Consider the following 23,840-nt stretch of genomic DNA (forward strand, 5'->3'; position numbering starts at 1 on the left):
ATCTATGTTTCTATTTTTGGACCAGTACCCTACTGTTTTGTAATAAACAGCTTTGATTAAAAAGCTGTAGCTTTTTTGTATAATCTGAAGTCAGGGAGCCTGATTCCTCCAGCTCTGCCTTTCTTTTCAAGATTGCTTTAGGTATTCAGGGTCTTTTGTGTTTCCACACAAATTGTGAAATTTTTTTCTAGTTCTGTGAAAGATGCCATTGGCAATTTGCTTGGGATTGCAGTGAATCTGTAGATGGTTTTGAGTAGTATAGTCATTTTCAAAATATTGATGATTCCAATCCAGGAATCCTGAAAGATGCTGCTATGAAAGTGCTGCACACAATATGCCAGCAAATTTGGAAATCTCAGCAGTGGCCACAGGACTGGAAAAGGTCAGTTTTCATTCCAATCCCAGAGAAAGACAATGCCAAAGAATGTTCAAACTATCCCACAATTGCACTCATCTCACACGCTAGCAAAGTAATGCTCAACATTCTCCAAGCCAGGCTTCAACAGTGTGTGAACCACGAACTTCCAGATGTTCAAGCTGGATTTAAAAAAGGTAGAGGAACCAGAGATCAAATTGCCAACATTCATTGGATCATCAAAAAAACAAGAAAGTTCCAGGATATTATCTACTTCTGCTTTATTGACTACGCCAAAGCCTTTGACTATGTGGATCACAACAAATGTGGAAAATTCTTCAAGAGATGGGACTACCAGACCACCTGACCTGTCTCCTGAGAAATCTGTATGTAGGTCAGGAAGCAACAGTTAGAACTGGACATAGAACAGACTGGTTCCAAATCAGGAAAGGAGTCAAGGCTGTATATTGTCACCCTGCTTATTTAGCTTGTATGCAGAGTACATCATGTGAAATGCTGGGATGGATGAAGCACAAGCTAGAATCAAGATTGCTGGGAGAAATATCAGTAACCTCGGATATGCAAATGATACCACCCTTATGGCAGAAAGTGAAGAACTAAAGAGCCTCTTGATGAAAGTTAAAGAGGAGAGTGAAAAAGTTGGCTTCAAATTCAACATTCAGAAAGCTAAGATCATAACATCTGGTCCTATCACTTCATGGCAAGTAGATGGTGAAACAATGGAAACAGTGACAGACTTTATTTATTTATTTATTTTTGGACTTCAAAATCACTGCAGATGGTGACTGCAGCCATGAAATTAAAAGACTCTTGCTCCTTGGAAGAAAATCTATGACCAACCTAGACACTTTGCTGACAAAGGTCTGTCTAGTCAAAGGTATGGTTTTTCTAGTAGTCACGTATGGATGTTAGAGCTGGACTACAAAGAAAGCTGAGTGCTGAAGAATTGATGCCTTTGAACTGTGGTATTGGAGAAGACTCTTGAGAGTCCCTTGGACTGCAAGGAGATCCAACCAGTCCATCCTAAAGGAAATCGGTCCTGAATATTCATTGGAAGGACTGATGCTGAAGCTCCAATACTTTGGCCACCCGATGGGAAGAACTGACTCATTGGAAAAGACCCTGATGCTGGGAAAGATTGAAGGTGAGAGGAGAAGAGGATGAGAGAAAATGAGAGGGTTGGATGGCATCACTGACTCGATGGACGTTAGTTTTTGTAAGCTCCAGGAGTTGGTGATGGACAGGGAAGCCTAGCATGCTGAAGTCCATGGGGTCACAGAGTTGGACATGATTGAGCAAATGAACTGAACCGAACTGAATTCAGAAACATGGTGCATTTCCATTTCTGTTACTGTCATGTTTGATTTCTTTTATCAGTGTCTTTTTCTGATTGTTTATTATTAACTTATGGAATGCAAGAAATTTCTGTGTATTAATTTTCATCATGAAACTTTACTAAATTCATTAATTGGGTTAAGTAATTTTCTGGTGGCGTCTTTACGATTTTCTATGTATGGTATCATGTCATTTGCAAACAGTGACAGTTTTACTTCTTTTCCAATCTGGATTACTTTTATATCTTTTTCTTCTCTGATGGTCATGGCTAGGACTTCCAAAACTATGTTAAATAATAGTGGTGAGACTGGGCACTCTTGTCTTATTCCTGATCTTACAGCAAATGCTTTCAGTTTTTCACCTTTAAGAATGATGTTTGCTGTGGGTTTTTCATATATGGTCACATATGATCTTTATTATGTAGAGGTAGGTTCCTTCTATGCCCTCTTTCTGGAGGGTTTTTTTTTTTAATCATAAATGGCTGTTGAATTTTGTTGAAAGCTTTTTGTTTTTGTATCTATTGAGATTATAATATAGTTTTTAATCCTTCAATTTTTATATGGTATATCACATTGCTTGGTTTTTATATTGAAGAATCTTTGCATCCCTGGTATATATCCCACTTGAACATGGTTCAGTTCAGTTTCGTTGCTTAGTCATGTCTGGCTCTCTGCGACCCCATGAATCGCGGCACGCCAGGCCTCCCTGTCCATCACCAACTCCCGGAGTTTACTCATGGTATATGATCCTTTTTATTGTGTTGTTGGATTCTTCTACTATTTTGTTGAGGATTTTTGCATCTATGTTTATCAGTGATATTGGCATGTAATTTTCTTTTTATGTTATATCTTTTCTTTTGGTACCAGGGTGATGGTAGCCTCATAGAATGAATTTGGGAGAGTTCCTCTCTTTGCAAGTTTTGGAAGAGCTTGAGCAGTATAGATGTTAGCTCTTCTCTAAGCATTTGATGGAATCCACCTATGAAGCCATCTGGCCCTGAGCTTCTGTTTGTTGGAAGATTTTTAATAAGTTACAATTTCGGTGCTTGTAATTGGTCTGTTCATATTTTCTATTTCTTCCTGGTTCAGTCTTAAAAGATTGCTCCTTCCTAAGAATTTGTCCATTTCTTCCAGTTTATCCATTTCATTGGAATGTAGTTGTTTGTAGTAGTCTCTTATGATTCTTTCTATTTCTGCAGTGTCAGTGCAACTTCTCTGATTTTATTTCTAATTTTATTGAATCTTATTTTTTTCTTGATGAGTCTGGTAAATTTTTATCTATTTTGCTAATCTTCTAAAAGAAAGAGCTGTTAGTGTCATTGATTTTTTGCTATTGCTACCTTAATTTCTTTTTCTTTTATATCTGCTCTAATATTTATGATTTCTTTCCTTCTACTAATTTTGTGGCCTTTTTTTCTTTCTTTTTTTTCTAATTAGTTCAGGTATAAGGTTAGGTTGTTGATTTGAAATTTTTCTTGTTTCTTGAGGCAGGATTATATTGACAGAAACTTCACTCTTACAGCTCCTTTTGCTACATCCAATAAGTTTTGAGTCATCAGTCCCAAATTGTACAGTGAGCAGTATGGACTTGAATTCAGTAGCACAGGTAGGTAGCAGTTGGGTTAGCAAATGACCCATAAGCCTGGCCATTTAAAACAACTGAAAGAAAGTGCTAGCAATTCTTATAATTCTTCTTGGTGTTAAGAGATGAGCAGAGCTCAATGCTGTCCTCTGCGGTTCTGGGGTGATGTGTTTGGTCAACTATTTCTGAATAAACTGAAGAATACCTGCACTACTGTCTTAAATTGGTATCCAGTCTTGAGATCAAGAGGATGATGCATGCTTGGGAAAATGGGTATCCCAGTGGATACTCCTGTCCTGTTCCTTGCTTCTATGTTTGGAGGTTCTAAAATCTTGAGTACTAATTTTACATTAAACCATGAACAGGCAAAGAAAATAATAGTACATTAAAACACCAGGAGATACTTTTTATTCATCTTTTTAAGGAGTCAGGAATATTTTTCAGTTTTCAGACTGACATTATTCTACAGATCTTGAAAATTTTCATCTAATGATTTCAAAATTATGATTTTCCACTATTTGTTCTTTTATTTTGTGGGTACTAAATAAGGTAAAAATTGTCAGTGACTCCATTAACTCCTTTCCCAATTCATGTTACTTCTCTGACTCCCTAGGTCACTACTGACCTACTTCTTACTTCTCTTACTTCCTTGCCTAAGCTGTCAAAATTTTTGTAATTTTAAACCAAATTCTCAATGGAGGAAAAAGCAAAGGCCTATTTATAAATCAATCTAAATTATATACAAGCAGTAGAAAGAAATTGTCATTATTATGTCACAGTCCCCTCTGAGCATCCTATAAGATAGTGGTATAGAGACATTTTATATTCCCACATATAGATAGTGGAAGACTACAGGTAGTTCACCTGGCTCTTAATTTTCATGGAAGGAGACGTGCAACTGAGTTTGGATATGCACTGATTTCTGGTCATTGCCTAACAGGCTGGTGTTTTGTTCAGGGATTTGACAAGAAAAAGGCTGAGAAGTTAATGACAGAAATCTGGAAAGAGGCGGTAGATGAACTTCTTGAAAGAGGCACAGAATGTGATAACTATTTCCTACATAAATCTGCACTAAAGTACATCCACTGCAGAGATGGATCTTGATAGTTGGTAGATGAGAACTCTTCCAGTAGATACTAGTCAGTCTTTTTTGCCAGCCTTGCTCCCAGGCCCAAGTAAAATTGAACAGAGAAGCAGGGATGGAGGCTGTGAATTGATTCAAATTTATAACATTTCTCTTATTAAGGCTGATCTCTTAATTGGCACGTTCCCAGGGGACTAGGGAACCAACTAGTGGTGTGTTGATTACATTAGACTCCTTAGATCATAGAGTCAATAACGTTTATTTCTGTAGGAGTAGAAAAATATTCTGGGTGACATTTTTTCCCTTGCTCTACCACTTATTTTATTTTCTTGGGCTCCAAAATCACTGCAGATGGTGACTGTAGCCATGAAATTAAAAGACACTTGCTCCTTGAAAGGAAAGCTATGACAAACCTAGACAGCATATTAAAAAGAGACACAGAAGTACAGAACAGGCTTTTGAACTCTGTGGGAGAAGGTGAGCGTGGGATGTTTTGAAAGAACAGCATGTATATTATCTATGGTGAAACAGATCACCAGCCCAGGTGGGATGCATGAGACAAGTGCTCGGGCCTGGTGCACTGGGAGGACCCAGAGGAGTCGGGTGGAGAGGGAGGTGGGAGGGGGGATCGGGATGCAGAATACGTGTAACTCTATGGCTGATTCGTGTCAATGTATGACAAAATCCACTGAAATGTTGTGAAGTAATTAGCCTCCAACTAATTAAAAAAAAAAACAAAAAGAAAAAGAAATTATAAAAAGCAGAGACATTACTTTGCCACCAGAGGTCCATCTATTCAAAGCTATGGTTTTTCCAGTAGTCATGTATGGATGTGAGAATTGGACCATAAAGAAAACTGAGTGCAGAAGAATTGATGCTTTTGAACTGTGGTGTTGGAGAAGACTCTTGAGAGTCCCTTGGACTGCAAGGAGATCCAACCAATCCATCCTAAAAGAAATCAGTCCTGAATATTCATTGAAAGGACTGATGCTGAAGTTGAAACTTCAAAACTTTGATTACCTGATGTGAAGAACTAACTCATTGAAAAAGACCCTGAAGCTGGGAAAGATTGAAAGCGGGAGGAGAAGGGGACAACAGAAGATGAGATGGTTGGATGGCATCACTGACACAATGTACATGAGTTTGACCAAGCTCCGGAAGTTGGTGATGGATAGGGAAGCCTGGCGTGCTGCAGTTCATGGGGTCGCAAAGAATCAGAAATGACTGAGTGACTGAACTGAACTAAATTCATATGCAGCATCTCTTTCAACCACATTGCTAGGAGATAAGAAATAAACTATAAGAAAAATACTCTTAAAAACACAAGCACATAAAGGCTGAACAATATGTTACTGAACAACCAATGGATCACTGAAGGAATCAGAGGAAATAAAAAAATACCTAGAGACAAATGAAAATGAAAGCACAATGATCCAAAACCTATGGGATGCAGCAAAAGCAGTTCTAAGTGGGAAAATTATAGCAATAAAGTCTTACCTCATGAAACAAGAAAAATCTCAAATAAATAACCTAACCTTACACCTAAACTGACTGGAGAAGAAGAAAAAAACAAAACCTAATGTCAGTAGAAGGTAAGAAACCATACCATTCAGAGCTCAAAAAATGAAATAGAGTTGAAGAATGACTAAAAGCTGGTTCTTTGAAAAAATAAACAAATTTGATAAACTTTTAGCCAGACTCATCAAGAAAAAAGGGAGAGGGATCAAATCAATAAAAGTAGAAATTAAAAATTAGAAATAAAGAGAAGTTAACAATTGACATCACAGAAATACACAGGACATTAAGAAACTACTAAGAGGTACTGCATGCAAATAAAATGGATAACCTGGAATAAATGGAAATATTCTTAGAAAGATACAATCCCCCAAGACTGAACCAGGAAGAAATAGAAAATATGAACAGATCAATCACAACTAATGGATTTGAAACTGTGATTAAACAAACAAAAGAACAGGATCAGATGGCTTCACAGGTGAATTTTTTCAAACATTCAGATAAGAACTAACACCTATCTTTTTGAAACTGTTCCAAAAAGTTGCAGAGGAAGAAAATCTCCCAAACCCATTCTATGAGGCAAACATCATCCTGACCCCAAAACCAGACAAAGATACCACAAAAAAATGAAATAAAGATCAATATCACTGATGAACATAGATACAAAATTCCTCAACACAGTACTAGCAATCTGAATCCAACAATATGTTAAAAGGTTTGTACACTATGAGCAAGTGGAATTTATCCCAGGGATGCAAGGATTTTTCAATATCTGCAAATAAGTCAGTGTGATACACATCAACACACTGAAGAATAAAAACCATCATCTCAATAAATGTAGGAAAAGCTCTGACAAAGTTCAGCATCTAGTTATTGATAAAAACTCTCCAGAAAGTGGCCATAGAGGGAACCTACCTCAACATAATAAAGGCCATACATGACAAACCTACAGATAACATTATACTCAACAGTAAAAAGCTGAAAACATTTCCTCTAAGATCAGGAACAAGACAAGGATGTCCACCCTCTTCACTTTTATTCAACAAAGCTTTGGAAGTCCTAGCTACAGCAATCACAGAAGAAAAAAGCAAGTAAAAGGAATCCAAATTTGAAAAGAAGTAAAACTGTCACTGTTTGCAAATGAAATGATAGTATACATACAAAATCTTAAGGATGCTTCCAGAAAACTGCTAGAGCACATCAATGAATTTGGTAAAGTTGCAGGTTACAAAAGTAACACACAGAAACCTGCTGCATACCTATGCACTAACAACAAAAGATCAGAAAGAGAAACTCAAGAAACCCCATTTACCATGGCATCAAAAAGAGTAAAATGCCTAGGAATAAACCTACCTCTGGAGACAAAAGATTTGTACTCTGAAAACTGTAATACCCTGATGAAAGAAATCAAAGACAATTGAAATGGAAAGCTGTAACTTGCTCTTGGCTTGAAAAATCGATATTGTCAAAATGACTATACTACCCTAAGCAATCTACAAATTCAATGCAATCGGTATCAAGTTACCAATGGCATTTTTTTCTTGGAACTAGAACAAGAACAACAAAAAACTTAAAATTTATATGGAGACACAAATGACCACAAATAGCCAAAGCAACTTCCAGAAAGAAAAATGGAGCTGGACGAATCAGGTTCCCTGACTTCAAACTGTACTACAAAGCTAGTTATCAAAACAGTATTGCAGGCATTCTCTGAGGAGCCCCCACTCAGCGGGACCGGCCACAGGGGATGGAGTGGGCCCGCCAACCAGGCCCTGGAGTGACCCAGAGGAGACGGCCAGGCGCCGCCTGGCCAGCTGTCATCGTAGAAGGGCCCCCTGGGCGCGTCCTGGAGGTTGGCCAAGCAGCGGTTCTGTGGCGCTGGCGCCCAGGAGTGCCGAACTTGGCACGGGCCTCAGGCATGCGTTCGTGCTGCAGGGCCTGCTGCGCCAATCCTGCCTCTCCCAGCGGCCTGGGAGCCCCCTAGGCGAGCTACCTTGGCGGCCCGGAAGGACTGCGAGCGGTGCTGCGCTGGCCGGCCGCCCGGCTCGCCGCGCTCGCTCTGCTGACCAGCAGCCTGTGATCAGCGCGTTTGGACACGCGAGCCAGGAGTGCTACACTGCGCTCGTCAACGTGACGGTGCAGGAGCCCGGCCGCGGCAGCCCTTTTTACATCCACATCCATCGCGGGCGCTATGAGCTTGCCCAAGGCCGAGGCTGTCAGTTTCTGGCGCTTATACCCATCTATGGAGTTGCTGATCATCTGGGCTGTGATCCTCAAACCCGGTTCTTTGTCCCTCCTAACATCAAACCGTGGGTTGCCTTGCTGTAGAGAGGAAATTGCACCTTTAAAGAGAAAATCCCACGGTCTGCCTGCTTTCCACAATGCAGTTGCTGTAGTCATCTACAATACTATATTCAAAGGATAGCCAGTCACTGGAGATATTATTGTTGTCATGATTACAGAATTGTGGGGTAACGATATTTTGAGTTATCTGGAGAAAAATATCTCTGTACAAATGACAACAGCTATTGGGACTCAAAACGCTGCAGAAGAACTTCAGCCACGACTTTGTAGTCGTCGAGTCAATATCTTTTATTGTTTTGATGATTATTTCTTCAGCATGGCTTATATTCTACTTCATTTAGAAGATTAGGTACACAAATGCCCCGGGGGCAGGAACCAGCGTTGTTTTGGAGATGCAGCCAAGAAAGTCACCGGCAAATAGACAACCAGTGAAAAGGGGTGGTAAGGAAACAGATCCAGACTTTGATCATTGTGCAGTCTGCATAGAAAGCTATAAACAGAATGATATTGTCCGGATTCTCCCCTGCAAGCATGTATTCTACAAATCCTGTGTGGATCCCTGGCTTAGTGAACATTGTACCTGTACTATGTGCAAACTGCATATATTGAAGGCCCTGGGAATTGTGCCAAATTTGCCATGTACTGATTAAGTAGCATTTGATATGGAAAGACTCACCAGTGTTCAAGTAGTTAACTGAAAATCAGCCCTAGGTGAGCTCGCCAGTGACAACTCGTTTAGCCTGGGGCCACAACTTAAGAGATGTCACTTCTTCCTCAGGATGGGGAGCACACTCCTAGAGCAAGAGAGATCAACATCACAGTGACAAAAGAATGATTTATTATTGACAGTTACAGCCTCCTCAGCGCTATCACACTACTATGTGATCATCAGAACCATAGCTAGTTGAATGCTAATGAGGTAGAATAGTTTTGAAGAAGGAAAAACTGCTTTCTGACTGATTGCCTAGAAGGAAAAAAGAAACTATGTTTGTGCATCATTTACCAATCATGCCACACAAGCATTTATTTTTAGTACATTTTATTTTTCATAAAATTGCTAATGCCAAAGCTTTGTATTAAAATAAATAATAAAATTAAGAAAACAGTATTGTACTGGCACAAAAATAGAAATATAGATCAGCGGAATAGCATAGAAAACCCAGAAATAAGTCCATGTGCTTATGGTCAATTAATCAATGACAAAGGAGGCAGGACTACACAATGTTGGAAAGACAGTCTCTTCAGTAAATGGTGGTGGGAAAACTGAAGAGCTATCTGTAAAAAAGTGAAATTAGACTATTCATTAACACCATACACAAAATAAGCTCAAAATGGATTAAAGGCCTAAGTGTGAGGCCAGATATTATAAAACTCTTAGAGGAGAACATAGGCAGAACACAGTTACATAAATCACAATAATACCTTTTTTATGTTTCCATTATCAGAGTAATGGAAATAAAAGCAAAAATAAATAAATGAGACCCACTTAAACTCAAAAACTTTATACAGTAAAGGAAACCCTAAAAAAAAAAACCTTATAGATAATCCACAGAATGGGGGAAAATATTTGCAAATGATTAGTCTTTAAAATTTACAAACAGCGTAAGTGGCTTAATATCATCAAAACAAATGACTCAATAAAAAAAATGGACAGAAAACCTAAAGAGACAATTCTCCAAAGCAGAGATACAGATGACTAAGAGACACGGGAAAAGATGTTCAATATTGCTAATAATCAGAGAAATGCAATTCAGAATTACAGTGAGATATCACCTCATGCTAATCAGAACGATTACCATCAAAAACTCCACAAACAACAAATGCTGAAGAGGTTGTCAAGAAAACAGAACCTTCCCACACTATTGGTGAGCATGTAAATTGCACAGCCACTGTGGAGAACAGTATGGAGGTGTCTTAAAAAACTAAAAATAGAGCTACCATACAATCCTACAATCCCTCTCTTGGTCATAAATCTGGAGAAAAATGTCCAAAAGGATATGTTCACCCCAATGTTCATTGCAGCATTGTTTACAATAGCTAAGAAATGGAAGTGACCTAAATGTCCATCAACAGAGGAATGGATAAAGAGAATGTGGTGCATATATAAAACGGAATATTATCCAGCCATTAAAAAGAATGAAATAATGTCATATATAGCAACATGGGTGGACACAGAGCTAGTCATACTAAGTGAAATAAGTCAGACAGTGAAAGATAAATATCGTATGATTTGTTTATATGCACAATCTATAGAAAACAATCCAAAAGAATTTATTTACAAAGAAGAAACAGATTCAGACTTAGAGAATGAATTTATGATTACCAGGATAGAAGGGTACATACGGAGAGGTATAGTTAGGGAGTTTGGGATTGACATGTACCCACTGCTATATTTAAAATAAATAGCCAACAAGGACCTACTGAACAGCACAGGGAACTCTGCTCATTATTGTGTGACAATCTAAGTGAGAAACGTATTTTAAGAATAATTAACACATGCAAAACTGAATCACTTTCCTGCATACCTAGAACTAACACAGCATTATTAATAACTATACTACAATATGAAATAAAAAGGCAAAATGATCAATAAAAGTAATATCAAAAAATGTTTTTCTGTCTGATCAGCATTTTTAATCACAAAAATGTCAATATTATTAACTTTCCAACACTGCTTTGAGTTTTAAATCAATAGGTACTGTGATTGCTCTGTGAACTTAATTCATCTTTTTTAGGGCAGCACTGTGTGCTAGTTTTCCTAAGCTCCAGGAATAGATCTCATGTAAAGATCTCATTTTAGGAATGAATAAATGCATGATTGGACATATGAAAAAGTAAACAAATATTCTACTGAATGAAAAAATAACTTTATATTTCTTATAAACAGAAGGTATAGAGCTGAATAAGAAAGTTGATATTTCTGTAATTAGAGATAAATCTGTATAGTATGTTATTGATGAAATCTCTAATTGACTGGAAATTCAGCTAAAAGTTCTACTCTTGAGACATTTGCATCTTTATATTCCTCCTCCTGAAGCGGTATGAATTGGTTTTTGCTCACAACATTTCTGGCACCAAATGTGTGAGATTTTCTACATCAATAACCAATATTCCAACTCTCCAAAGACCAACTGTATATTTGAGAATTCAGTTTAATTCTGACAGTAAGTACACCTGAATTTAACACCAGATCCCACTGATTTAAAAGCAAAGTCTTGCACAAGAGCCCTTCCCCCCACCTGCCCACAGTTCAAAAGTCAGTTGCAAGTTCTAGATTGCCACAAACTACCAATTGACTATAATCATGGATTGCCAGTACCTGTCCTTTGGTCAGGTTAAGTGATTTCCTAGAATACTTACAGAACTCAGGGAAACATTAAGTGTACTGGTTTATAATAAAGAATATAAATGAAGAGGTACATGGGATGAGTCCTGAGCAAAGGAGCTTCTGTCTCTGCAAAGTTTGGGGTTCATAACCTTCTTGCCACATATATTTATTCACCATCCTGAAACTTTCCAAACCCCAGAGTTTAACGTTTTTATATAGGTCCATTGCATAGGCATGGTTGATTAAGTAAAAACTGACCATCGGTGCCTTAATTTCTAGTTACTCCCCCTCCCCAGTGGGTGGATGTGGGGCTGAAAGTTCCAACCTTCTAATCATGTGGTTGATTCCTCTGACACCCAGACTCCATCCTGAAGCTGTCTGAGGACTCTAGGTTGAGTTATTTCATTGTCATAAACTCAGGTACGGTTGAAATGGGCTTGCTATGAATAACAAAAGTCGTTCTTCTCACTGATATCACTAAGAAAATTCCAAGGGTTCTAGAAGCTCAGTGCCAAGACTCATGATAAGAAAAATGTATCTATTTCTTATTACATCACTGGGATTTATAAGGAAAATGGCAAAGACACCTATGGATAAATATGCTAGACTTATATATCAGCCTAAAATCTTGATTTGTTGTTATTCAGTCACTCAGTTGTGTCCTACTGTTTGTATCCCCGTGGACTGCAGCACGCCAGGCTTCCCTGTCCTTCACTGTCTTCCAGAATTTGCTCAAACTCATGTCCATTGAGTTACTTTGCAATTATCTAACTGCTATGAGATAATAATATCTACATCACTGAGTCACTGCAAATATTGGGAAGAAAAGGCAAAGGACTTCACACAAATTAGGCACCCTTAGTGGCAGACATTCTATAAAATCTTAACAAACTAACATAACAATTAACATATGTAGCTACATAAACAATTTACAATATCATAACAAGCATACCTATCATACATATAAAACTATATAAATAGCCAAATGATATAATTATGAACAAAAAATGAAAACAGAAAACACTTTATCTTTATCTTGGCCTGAAAACAGTATGAGTACATCCAACTCAATTTGTCACCTACTTTGAACTCAAGAAGTTTTGTACCGAAATGACATCCCAAATATTCTGCCCCTCCAAATCCTGTATTTCTCTTTCTCTTATTTTTAAAAAATAATTTTGATCCCTTTAAACCAACTTCCTCCTCACAACTGGTGAGTTTCTAAATATTACCTCGTGTCCCTCCAAAACCACAGTTCTCTAATACAATGTGCCTAAGTGCCTTCTTCACAGTCTTGTTCCTTAGCGTGTAAATCAGGGGGTTCAGCATTGGGGTGACCACCGTGTAGAAAAGGGCTACAAACTTACCTTGCTCATGAGAGTTTCTCTTGGCAGGCTGGAGATACATGAAAATGATGCTCCCGTAAAAAAGAGCCACCACTGCCACATGGGACGAGCAGGTATTGAACGCCTTTCTCCACCCTTCTGCTGACCTGAGCTTCAACACAGCCCAGGCAATACGGCTGTATGAGACCAGGATGAGACCCAGAGGCAAGACAACAAAGATAAAGCTGGCCACGTACATCTCTACTTCATTGAAGCTGGTATCCACACAAGCCAGTTGCATAATGAGGGGCATCTCACAAAAGAAGTGGTCAATGTGATTGTTCCCACAGAGAGGCAGGAGCATGGTGAGTGTGGAACCTACCATGCTGGTGGTCAGACCCCCAAGCCACGAGGCAAAAGCCAGGCTGCAGCAAAGCTTTGGATGCATGATGACAGTGTAGTGGAGTGGCCTGCAGATGGCAGCATAGCGATCGTAGGACATGGCAGCCAGAAGGACACATTCAGTTGCCCCCAACCAGTGGGAGATATAGAACTGGATCACACACCCTCCATAGCTGATGGTTTTCTGTGGTCCCCAGAGATTGACCAGGAGCTGTGGGACGATGCTTGTGGTGAAGCTAATGTCCAGGAAGGAAAGGTTGACAAGAAAGAAGTACATAGGAGTGTGGAGATGCACATCCATGCAGGAGACCACAATGATGATGCCATTACCCAAGACAGACACCACATAAACCCCCAAGACAAAGATAAAAAGGATGGGTTCTAGAGAGGGTCTTCCGGAGAAGCCCAGCAGTATAAAACCTTCTGGAAAACTTACATTGGCTATTTCCATCATACATACAGCTATAAGTAGGGCAAACAAGTCACCTGCAGACGAGTGGGGGCACAGGGTATGAGTGATTACACAGGGTATAGTGATTATATCAGTTAGCAAACTTTAAACATAAATTTAAATCCTTTGTTCCTGAAAGCATCCCATCAACTGCTCCATAGGTAATGGCCCATCAGCTTCTTGAAGAACAGTTTGGAGTGTGTGCCAAGTTACATGGAAATATGCATAGCCTGGGGAAAAAATGGACACATGCAAAATTCTTGGCATTGAGTTTTTATTGAAATATTACTTGTAGTAGCAGATGTGGAATCAACCTAAATTTTTAGTGATAAGGTTTTCATTGGGTGGAGGATGGCATTTCATATGATGAAACACAGCACAGTTATTAAAATCGAGCCTGTGCTACTTCCCTAGTAAGTTAGTAGCCACATGAGTTCATCTTGACATTTCTTGTTCTGTCAAATCTCACAAACATTGGCAAATTTTTGTCTTATTATTAAATATAGCCAACTTCTCATCACTTCTCACCAGCTCTGCTGCTTATACCTTAACCTTTGCTGTTATCATTTATCACCTGAACTGTTGCTGTAACATCCTAGCTTGTCTTCCTGCTTCCCTGTTACTTCCTTTCAAAGTATGCTCAACATGATATCAAGAAGATTATGTTAAAATGTAATATGGTCATAATTGCTCCACAGCTCAACACCCTTCTTATCATAGAAAAAGGCTTGCAGTGGTTTTCCTCCAAGGGTAGCCACATGCTCTTATTCCTCACCTCCTTAAGGTTGTTTTTAAAAAACCATCTTTTACTGAAGGTTTCCCTCACTGTGTTATTTAATGAAAAGAACAGCTCTATCCCATCTCTCTTATCCCCCTTTCCTGCTTTATTTTTTGTCATAGTACTTATCTTCATAGAACAAATATTCTGTTCTAATTTGTTGTGCCTATTACCTGCCTCACTCCATTACAGTACAAATGTCATGGACATAGGGCTTTCTGTTACTTTATTTTTGAGTTCCCAGTGCTAACTCAGTGTCTGAAACACAAAAGTTCCTTACTTGACAGTCATCAAATCAGTGAATTGTGAAGCAGTTTTGTTAAAATGATGTGTGAGCATGATGAAAGAAGAACTAAGGCAAAATAAAGGTATAGTTGAGGGACATGCAGTGTAACCTCAAACAATGCTGCAAAGAGGGAACACTTAAAGCTGTCAAAGTCATGCATAGCTGACCCAGACTATGTCTTCCTCTTATAAATGTTGAATAAAACCAGAACCAAGCACGGACAATGTGTGAAGTCAGAAGCCCTCTTAAAGGGAAACAGGAAACACTCTGCTTCAGGTATCTCTGAAAAGTTCTGGAACCTTTGCTTACAAACACATGAAATTTTTCTTCTCTGGTTTTTGAAAGGAAAAATAAATGCATTATAATTAGAGTTCATTCAAGTGTGAGGATCTGAGCAGCTATAAACTCAACTATCAACGCTTTTAAAATTCCAGAGAGGGAAACTTTTCATCTCTATAACTGGAAGTTGACCAAGCAAAATAAATTGTACACATGTATGTTTACAGTGTTTTATAATACATGTCGAATTTCCCCATGCATTTGGAGAAATGGGGTTCAGGGAGCTTCATGCCTTTCCCAAAATTCAGGCACAGAACTTGTACTGGTTTGGACTTTACTGAGCTAGAATGCTGAGAAAATCATCTGCTTAACATACAGTACACCAGAGCAGCACTGAGCTGCTCCAAACCCACCAGGAAGAGGATTCAGAACCCCTACAAATTTAGTAAGCATAAAGAGTAGTTTCATAATGTGGATGTTGGAGAGGAGAGGTGAATGGGGATAGTGCTGTGCAACTGATTCATGACACAATAAAGTAATTGCCCCATACACAGAGTCACCTCAGATGAATTGATGAGTACATAGAAAAGTAAAAGGCTAAACTGAAGATTGCATTGTCTCTCATGGGCTTAAGTATCCCTACTGGAGATATGAAAATTTTATTAGCACACATATGGAGAAAATGTGTGACTGTCACCAAAAGATGGGGATCAGAAGTTCATAGTCATGAAGTAATAGTTTGGTAGAATTTTTGAGAAAATGGAGATCTTAGTGATAATTTGATTCATTTCTGGAAATGATCAGTGAAGTGAAAGTCACTTAGTCATGTCCAACTCTTTGCAACCCCATGGACTATATAGTCCATGGAATTCTCCAGGCCAGAATGCTGGAGTGGGTATCCATTCCCTTCTCCAAGGGATCTTCCCAACCCAGGAATCAAACTGGGGTCTCCTGCATTGCAGGTGGATTCTTTACCAGCTGAGCTGCCAGCCTGGAGGATTCCATGGACTGTAGAGTCCATGGGATCACAAAGAGTCGGACATGACTGAGTGACTTTCACTTTCACTATAGAAATGATCAGTGGCTTACTCAAAGTCCAGGGGTTGCTCAGTGCAAGTACTGGAGCTATACTCAAGCAATCAGATACTTAGTACAAGAAAAAAAAAAAAAAAAAAAAAAAACCTCAGTAAAGGAAGAGTTTTGCTCATTCAATGATTCACCAAAGCACCACACACAAAAAAAAGCATTCTTGAAAATGTGACCCAGCCCCAAGTTCTGTGGCGTTATGATAAAGAAAGGTAGCATGGTGAGAGTTACAGGAATGAGTTCAAATTTTGTGAGTCAATTATGTCATCACAGATTCTACCCCTGAATTTATCCAACCTGCTAATATCCCCAAGACCCCAAAAAGAGCAAATCGACATGGTGCAGTGCTCTCAAACTTAATTAGAATTACCAGAAACTGTATGATTCCAGTTTATTTTAAATATCATCAATAACAAATAAATCTGAGAATATCACTTACTGATGGTAAACTAGCAGTATCCTCTCTCTCTATGCAGGGTGCAAATATTGTATACCAAGTAGTATTTTATTTCAATAATTAATAAGATCCATTAATTCAATACATATGGCTTTAAAAAGTAGGAGAGTCAGCAAGGTATTTTGATGCTCTAAAATTGCTGGAAATCTCTAAGTCAGTGGTGGTAGGTGTGCTAGATTCTCTTCAAATGCATATGTGAGGGCAGCCTTAAGTTTTAAAATTAGAATAGATTTAAATTAGAGAGAAAAACTTATTTTTTCCTAAGAAAGGTGTAAGCAAAAGAAGTGAGAATGATTCACAGAATTTTCAGAGTGAGAAATATATGGCAGTCCCCAGAGATCAAGTGTGTCATAAAACTAATAAAATTACAAGACATTCATTTTATCCCCTGGAGCATTCAGGAAGGAGACAGAGTGTGATTATATCAGGGGAGTGAAGTTGGAGGAGAAAAAGCTTTGGGGATTTTCTTCCCTATTGAATAATTACAATTCTACTAGACTTTCTATACACATAGAATTGTTCATATGTGTACAGACGTGTCAGTTTGAATGCTATTTCAGTGTTATTTTAGGTTTTTATACTACCAAATATTGATTGTCTATGCATTTATGCAATGATGTCCATATCTCGTGAAGAAGAACATGAAATATTTGCTCACTACAGTAACTTCAGTAATTGTGCTACAGATATTTTTTCAAAATTCAATTATTCTATTATTGGAGTATAAAACAGTGATGGACTAATATTTTTCTTGATAGAACAAGGTTATTTTTACTGTAGTAAAATACATGTAACATAAATTTGCTAGTGTAACCATTTAATAATGTACAGATCAGTGGAATTGTGCATTTACAAAATAGTACAACCATCACTCACATCTAGTTCCAGAACTTTCTTATTAACCCCATCAAATCCCTTTTTAGCAGTCACTTTCCTTTTTTTTTTCTTTTCCTAGTCTTTGGAGAAATCTACTTTCTGTCTTTATGAGTTTGCCTACTTTGGATATTCCATGTAAATGAAATCATAATGTATGTGGCTTTTTATGTTTGACTTCTTTCACTTAGCATGTTCTCAGGTTTTTCCATGTTGTAGTGTGTATCATTATTTTATTTACTTTTATAGTTGAGTCATATTCTATTGTATGACTTTGCCACATTATGTTTACCTAGTTATTTGTTGATGTCCATTGGAATCCACCTGCAATGCAGGAGACCCTGGTTTGATTCCTGGGTTGGGAAGATCCCATGGAGAAGGGATAGGCTACCCATTCCAGTATTCCTGGGCTTCCCTGGTGGCTCAGCTGGTAAAGAATCTGCCTGCAATGTGGGAGTCCTGGGCTTGATCCCTGGGTTGGGAAGATCCTCTGAAGGAGGGCATGACAACCCACTTAAGTATTCTTGCCTGGAGAATCCTCATGAATAGAGGAACCTGGTGGGTTACAATCCATAAGGTGGCAAAGAGTCGGACAAGACTGAGTTGCTAGGCACATTGGTTTATTTGTTGATGGACATTTGTATCATTTTCACTTTTTGCTATTGTGAATAGAGCTGCTAATGACATTTCTCTACAAATATTGTTTGAACATCTGTTTTCAATTATTTTGGTGCATGTCTAGGAGTGAAATTAATAGATCATATGGTAACTTTGTGATTAGAACTTGTTTTGGGGACTTCCTTGGTGGTGTAATGTATGAGAATCTGCCTGCAATGCAGGATACCCGGGGTCAGTCCCAGGGTCAGGAAGATCCCCTGGAGAAGGCCATGGCAACCCACTCCAGTATTCTTACCTGGAGAATTACATGGACAGAGGAGCCTGGCAGGCTACAGCCCATGGAGTTGCAGAGTCGGACACGACTGAGTGACTAACACTTTCATGCTTTCACACTATTATATTTACTATGCTGTTGTTTTTCAGTGGCTAAGTCATGTCTGACCATTTGTGGCCCCATGGACCTTAGCTTTCCAGGCTCTTCTGTCCATGGGGTTTTCCAGGAGAGAAGACTGGTGTGGGATGCCATTTCCTTCTTCAGGGAATCTTCCTGACCCAGGGATTGAACCCGGGTTTCCTGTGTCTCCTGCATTAGGCAGGCTGATTGCTTAGCATTGAGCCACCAGGGAAGCCATAGTTTTGTATTACAGTTTGAGATCAGGAATTATGAGACTTCCAGTTTTGTTTATTTTCCTCAAGATTGCTTTGGTTATTTGGAATCTTTTAAAGTTCCATCCAAATATTGTGATTAAAATTTGTGTGTGTGTGCTTGTGTGTGTGTGTGTGTGTGTGTGTGTGTGTGTAAAAAGTGCCATTGTATTTTGATTGAGATTGCTGTGAAACTACAGATGACTTTGGGTAGTATGGACATTTTACCAAGATTAGTTCTTCTGATCCATGAATGTGGGCTCTTTCCATTTATTTGTGTTATTTCATTTCTTTCCTCAAATTCTTATAGTTTTGAATATACATATATTTTACCTCCTTGTTTAAGTTTATTCTTAAGTGTATTACTATTTTGATGCTATTGTGAATGGGAAACAACCAAGCAATGTATGCAGTGAAATATGTGCTAGACACAGTCTACTGCCTTACAATCTAATATGGGTCATTTTTACCAATAAATATTTTATCTTATTTTTGAGTGCAAGTTACTCTTAATTTAATTCTGCAAAGAGCTATTATGAACCTCATTTTAAAGGTGAGGCAACTGAAGCTTTGAATGGGCAAATGACTTGCTCAAGGTCATGTGGCTAAATGGTGGAGAGATTTGCACTCATAAATATTTATTTCCTATCTCACATATTCCCTTAGTGACCTGATATAGTCTAATGGATTCAAATATTAACTAAATCCTAAAGACTCTTTGAACTGTATCACTGGCCAGCAACTCAACCCCACACTTCAGACTCAAACAACTCATTGTCTGTGTTGTATGTTGATTTAAAGGGTGTTATGGAATGACTCATTTCCCCCACCAACATTCATATGTTGAGGCTGTTACCCCTATTGTGATTGTATTTGGATATGAGGCCCTTAAGGAATAATTAAGTTTATATGAGGGAGCTCATGTGTGGCATCCTAATCCCATAGGATATGTGTCCTTATAAGAAAGTGGAAAATACCAGATCTGCATCTCTTTCCCCCTGTTTCTATCCCCCAGTATGCAGAGGGGAAAGGCCATGTGAACACACAGTAAGACCAAGGCAATCTGCCAACCAGGAAGAGAGTCCTTACCAGCAATTAACCTGATGACACCTTGGTGTAAGACTGATCTGTCTCACAGGTCCAGTGTCTGACCTGTGAGAAACTAAGTTATTGTTGTTTAAGCTATTCTACATGTAATATTAGTTCAAATTTAAATACAGATGGCTAATACACCTTCTGAACTTAATGTTTTCGAAAATGAACCCTGTTTTCCACCAGACCTTATCTAGCTTCAGTATCCCCATCTCACTTGATGACAATTCTATTCTACTAGTTTCTTAGGTTAGAAACCTCAAAATCAACTTTGACCATTCTGTTTTCTCTTTCTGATGGTTGTCAACCACCTACAGAAGAGATGCACCTGTATAAACTCTGTATCCTTTGAGTCACTATATTGGTATTAGTTATAGCAGTACATCTAGTGTAAATACTAGTAAAAAAAATTAGAAAATTTTATGAAGAAATAAAACAATTATGTGCATAAAAAGAAACAAACACTACTGTTTGTTGAGTTTTTATATGTTTATCACTATGTTATTTTTCAGCCTCTCACTACATATGGCTCCACAACAAGCATATGTGGTTGGTGCTATTACACAGTTTTACAGATGAAGAGAATGAGGCTCAGAGAGGAGAGTTAATTGAGTAAGGTCACATAGTCACTAAGTAAAGAACCAGGTCCTATAGCAAGTATGACCTGACCTCATACCAGATACCAAAACCCTGTGCTTCATGTCCTTTCCTTATTATCTACATAGAGGTCTTGGTCCTATAAAAATGTGAGTTCTTCTGACAATAATTTAAACTCTAGCTCACTACTAGAGTCCCAATAAGATACTGTTTTTGAGTAGCAGGAATGGGCTTATTGTGACATTTAAGATAAAGTAAGTATAGGAACAGCTATGAAATTTTTGAATTTGAAGAATAGAAAGAATAGTGATATATTCCTTGCTCTACTAGCTAAGAAAATATTCTATTAATCCAGTTATTGAAAGTGTGCTGTGAAAGTGAAAGTGTTAATTGCTCAGTCATGTCCAACTCTTTGTGACCCCAGGGACTGTAACCTGCCAGGCTCCTCTGTCCACGGGATTTCCCAGGCAAAAATACTGGAGTGGGTAGCCATTTCCTTCTCCAGGGGATCTTTCTGACCCAGGGTTTGAACCTATATTTCCTGCATCACAGACAGATTCTTTACTGTTTGAGCCACCATGGGTGCATCATGCATAAATAAATATTAAAAGAACAGAATTGATATTCCCCAAATAAACTTATATACATAAGAAATGTAGTTTTTGAAAAATGTATAATTTCAGGATAATAGTAGAAATATAGCTAATTGAAATAAACTGTGGAGGGGCCATTGAATAAACATTTGGAATATATTAAATATAATTTTGTTCTATTATGCGCGCGCACACACACACACACACACACAGACATTGTAGAAGGGATTGAAAAGATAAGCATAAAATAGAACTCTATTAAACACAAAATAAATTTTGTGTTTGAAGGACCATTTCTAAGCATATTTCAGGCATCAAGGCATAAAATAATTTCCTCCCACTTACTAAGATAGTCTGAAAACATAAAAGTCAATGTTTGATGCTGTTCTCTCGAAACATCCCACCCTGGCCTATCTATGGTGAAACAGATCACCAGCCCAGGTTGGATGCATGAGACAAGTGCTCGGGGCTGGTGCACTGGGAAGACCCAGAGGGATCGGGTAGAGAGGGAGGTGGGAGGGGGGATCGGGATGGGGAATACATGAAAATCCATGGCTGATTCATGTCAATGTATGACAAAACCCACTACAATATTGTAAAGTAATTAGCCTCCAACTAATAAAAATAAATGAAAAAAAAAAATCAACGTTTGCCTGGGGTCTGGAAGACCCCTCATCACCTGGATCTTGAGGATCTCTCAGGTTTAAATTCCTTTCACACTTTTCCTCACTCCCTTTCAGCCACACCTGACAATTTTCCATCTGAAATTGTTTCTCCTCTAAAGCCTTTGCACTGGTTGCTCTTTTTCCATGAAATGCCCTTCGCACTCATGTTTTGTGTCTCCTTCCCCTGTTTCATTATGAAGAGCTAAAATGGCAACTCTAGACCTCCTGTCACCTTCTCCACTCTCATCCTATTGACTGTTGGTCCTGTCTTGACTTAACCTACATTCTCTATAGGCTTGCTTATTTAATAAGCTTGTGTATCTGTGAAAGGGTGACATCGTTTCTTTGTTCTTGCATCTCCAGCACACAAAACAGGTTGCATATAAAAAATAAGTTAAAATAATGTTTCATTTTGTTGAATGAAATAAGGACTATAAGGAGTTATAATTATATAGTTGATGGAATTTAATACACAAAATTTAAAGCTTTTGTACTACGAAGGAAACAAAAAAAAATCATGTTAAAAGAATAAACATCCTACTGGAAAAATTATTTAACACTTCTAATAGTGAAGGGAAATAGATTCATATACAAACTACTCCTTTAAAGCAATAAGAAAATGTGAAACAGCAAGAACAACAATGAAAAAAGGGGGAAGACAATTTAGCACAGAAAGCATATAGTATCCAAAACATTTCAAAAGGTGTTAAAACTCACTAGTGATCAGATAACTGACAAGCAAAGACTAAAATGATCTACAGAATCCAAAGTTAGTGAAATTGTGAGACTATATACCTTTCCACATGCTATTGGCAAGAATATAAATTTATAGTTTCTTAACAATTTCAAAATGTATATTTCCATAAAATATGAATATGTGAACATTATTTGCTTCAGAATTCTAAGATCCATCTTCTATAACTAGTAGTCAAGTTTGCAAGAATTTCAATACATATGAATTTATTTTAATTTTATATGTAATAATGAAGATGAGGAAAATGCTCATGGTAATTAAAATTTCAGAATACATACATACATATATATATATAGTACATATTGATGTGAAAATATATCTATGAAATGTTTAGTGAAAGAACTTGCTAGGAAGTCCTGAGCTTGCTCTTTTCTGGGTTGTTTTCTCATATCTTGCATTACAGTCTTGGACCAAGGAGGTTGCCTGCTGAGTGTGTTTACAGTTTTTAATCATATTTTTGATACCATCTGGCTCCCACCACTTCACACACTATCCCATCCCAAGCTGAAAGATGAAGTGGAGTGTGCTGAGCTTGAAGAAATTACTTTCACTTTAGTCTGGGTGTCCCCAGGGCAAACGCTATGCCCAGTGCATATGGTTTATAATGTCAGATAACGGTAGAGCAGGACAAGGGGAGAGGAGACTTTGACCATGAGCATGGGTATCAGTGCTCCATCTAGCAGAGATATGGGAGCTGTATGATATTGTATATATATATTATAATTTCTTAGATGACTAGACTGATAAGGACATCATTTGTTATAATATTTAATTTTTGTCCTCAGTTTCTGGAATGCTTTTAGAGCAAAAAGAAGTGGCTATCATTTACAAATGATAAAAATCCCTTTCAACTATACTTGAGTTTGTGTTAATGGGGTGACTTTTGGAAAGTCTCTAGGTAACCACTAGGGCTTCTCAGGTGGCGCTAGTTGTAAAGCACTCATATGTCAATGCAGGAGACAGACACGGATTCAGTCCCTGGATCAGAAGATCTCCTGAAGAAGGGCATGGAGACCTACTTCAGTATTCTTGCCTGGAGAATCCCTGGAAAGAGCAGCTTGGCGGATTATGGTCTATTGGGTCGACTTAACATGCACTAGATAACCAGCAGATGGGCTGGTTCCCAGCGGAATCAACAAGGTGGTTATAGTGTTGAAACATTCAGTCCTGCCCCTTCCGCCATACACCCAACTCCCTAACCTCAGAAAGGAAGAGAGGGGATGGAGGGTGAATCATTCACTAAAGGTCAATGATTAAGTCAACCATGTCTATGTTATGAAGCCTCAATAAAAACTCAGAAATGCAGGCTGTAGGGGGTTTCCACGTTGGTGAACAAGAAAACATCTTCATGTCATGAGAGTTGAACACTTCAAAATACATGGGGATAGAAGCTCCCGTGTTTAAGGTTCACCTGGA

The 23,840-nt window shown here is 38.3% G+C and overlaps 1 protein-coding gene and 1 pseudogene across 1 annotated transcript; one reads left to right on the forward strand and one right to left on the reverse strand.

The window, feature by feature from the left end:
• Window positions 1–3,292: 3,292 nt before the first annotated feature.
• LOC136157467 (E3 ubiquitin-protein ligase RNF130 pseudogene) lies at window positions 3,293–8,887 on the forward strand (annotated as a pseudogene).
• A 3,857-nt stretch (window positions 8,888–12,744) lies between these two features.
• On the reverse strand, window positions 12,745–13,704 carry OR2C3 (olfactory receptor family 2 subfamily C member 3). Its single transcript, XM_065919351.1, has one exon. It carries the CDS (start codon window positions 13,702–13,704, stop codon window positions 12,745–12,747), a length of 960 nt encoding a protein of 319 aa, XP_065775423.1.
• Window positions 13,705–23,840: the final 10,136 nt, after the last annotated feature.

The sequence above is a fragment of the Muntiacus reevesi genome, chromosome 1 (genome assembly GCF_963930625.1).
Source record: "Muntiacus reevesi chromosome 1, mMunRee1.1, whole genome shotgun sequence".
Lineage (NCBI taxonomy): Eukaryota > Metazoa > Chordata > Mammalia > Artiodactyla > Cervidae > Muntiacus > Muntiacus reevesi.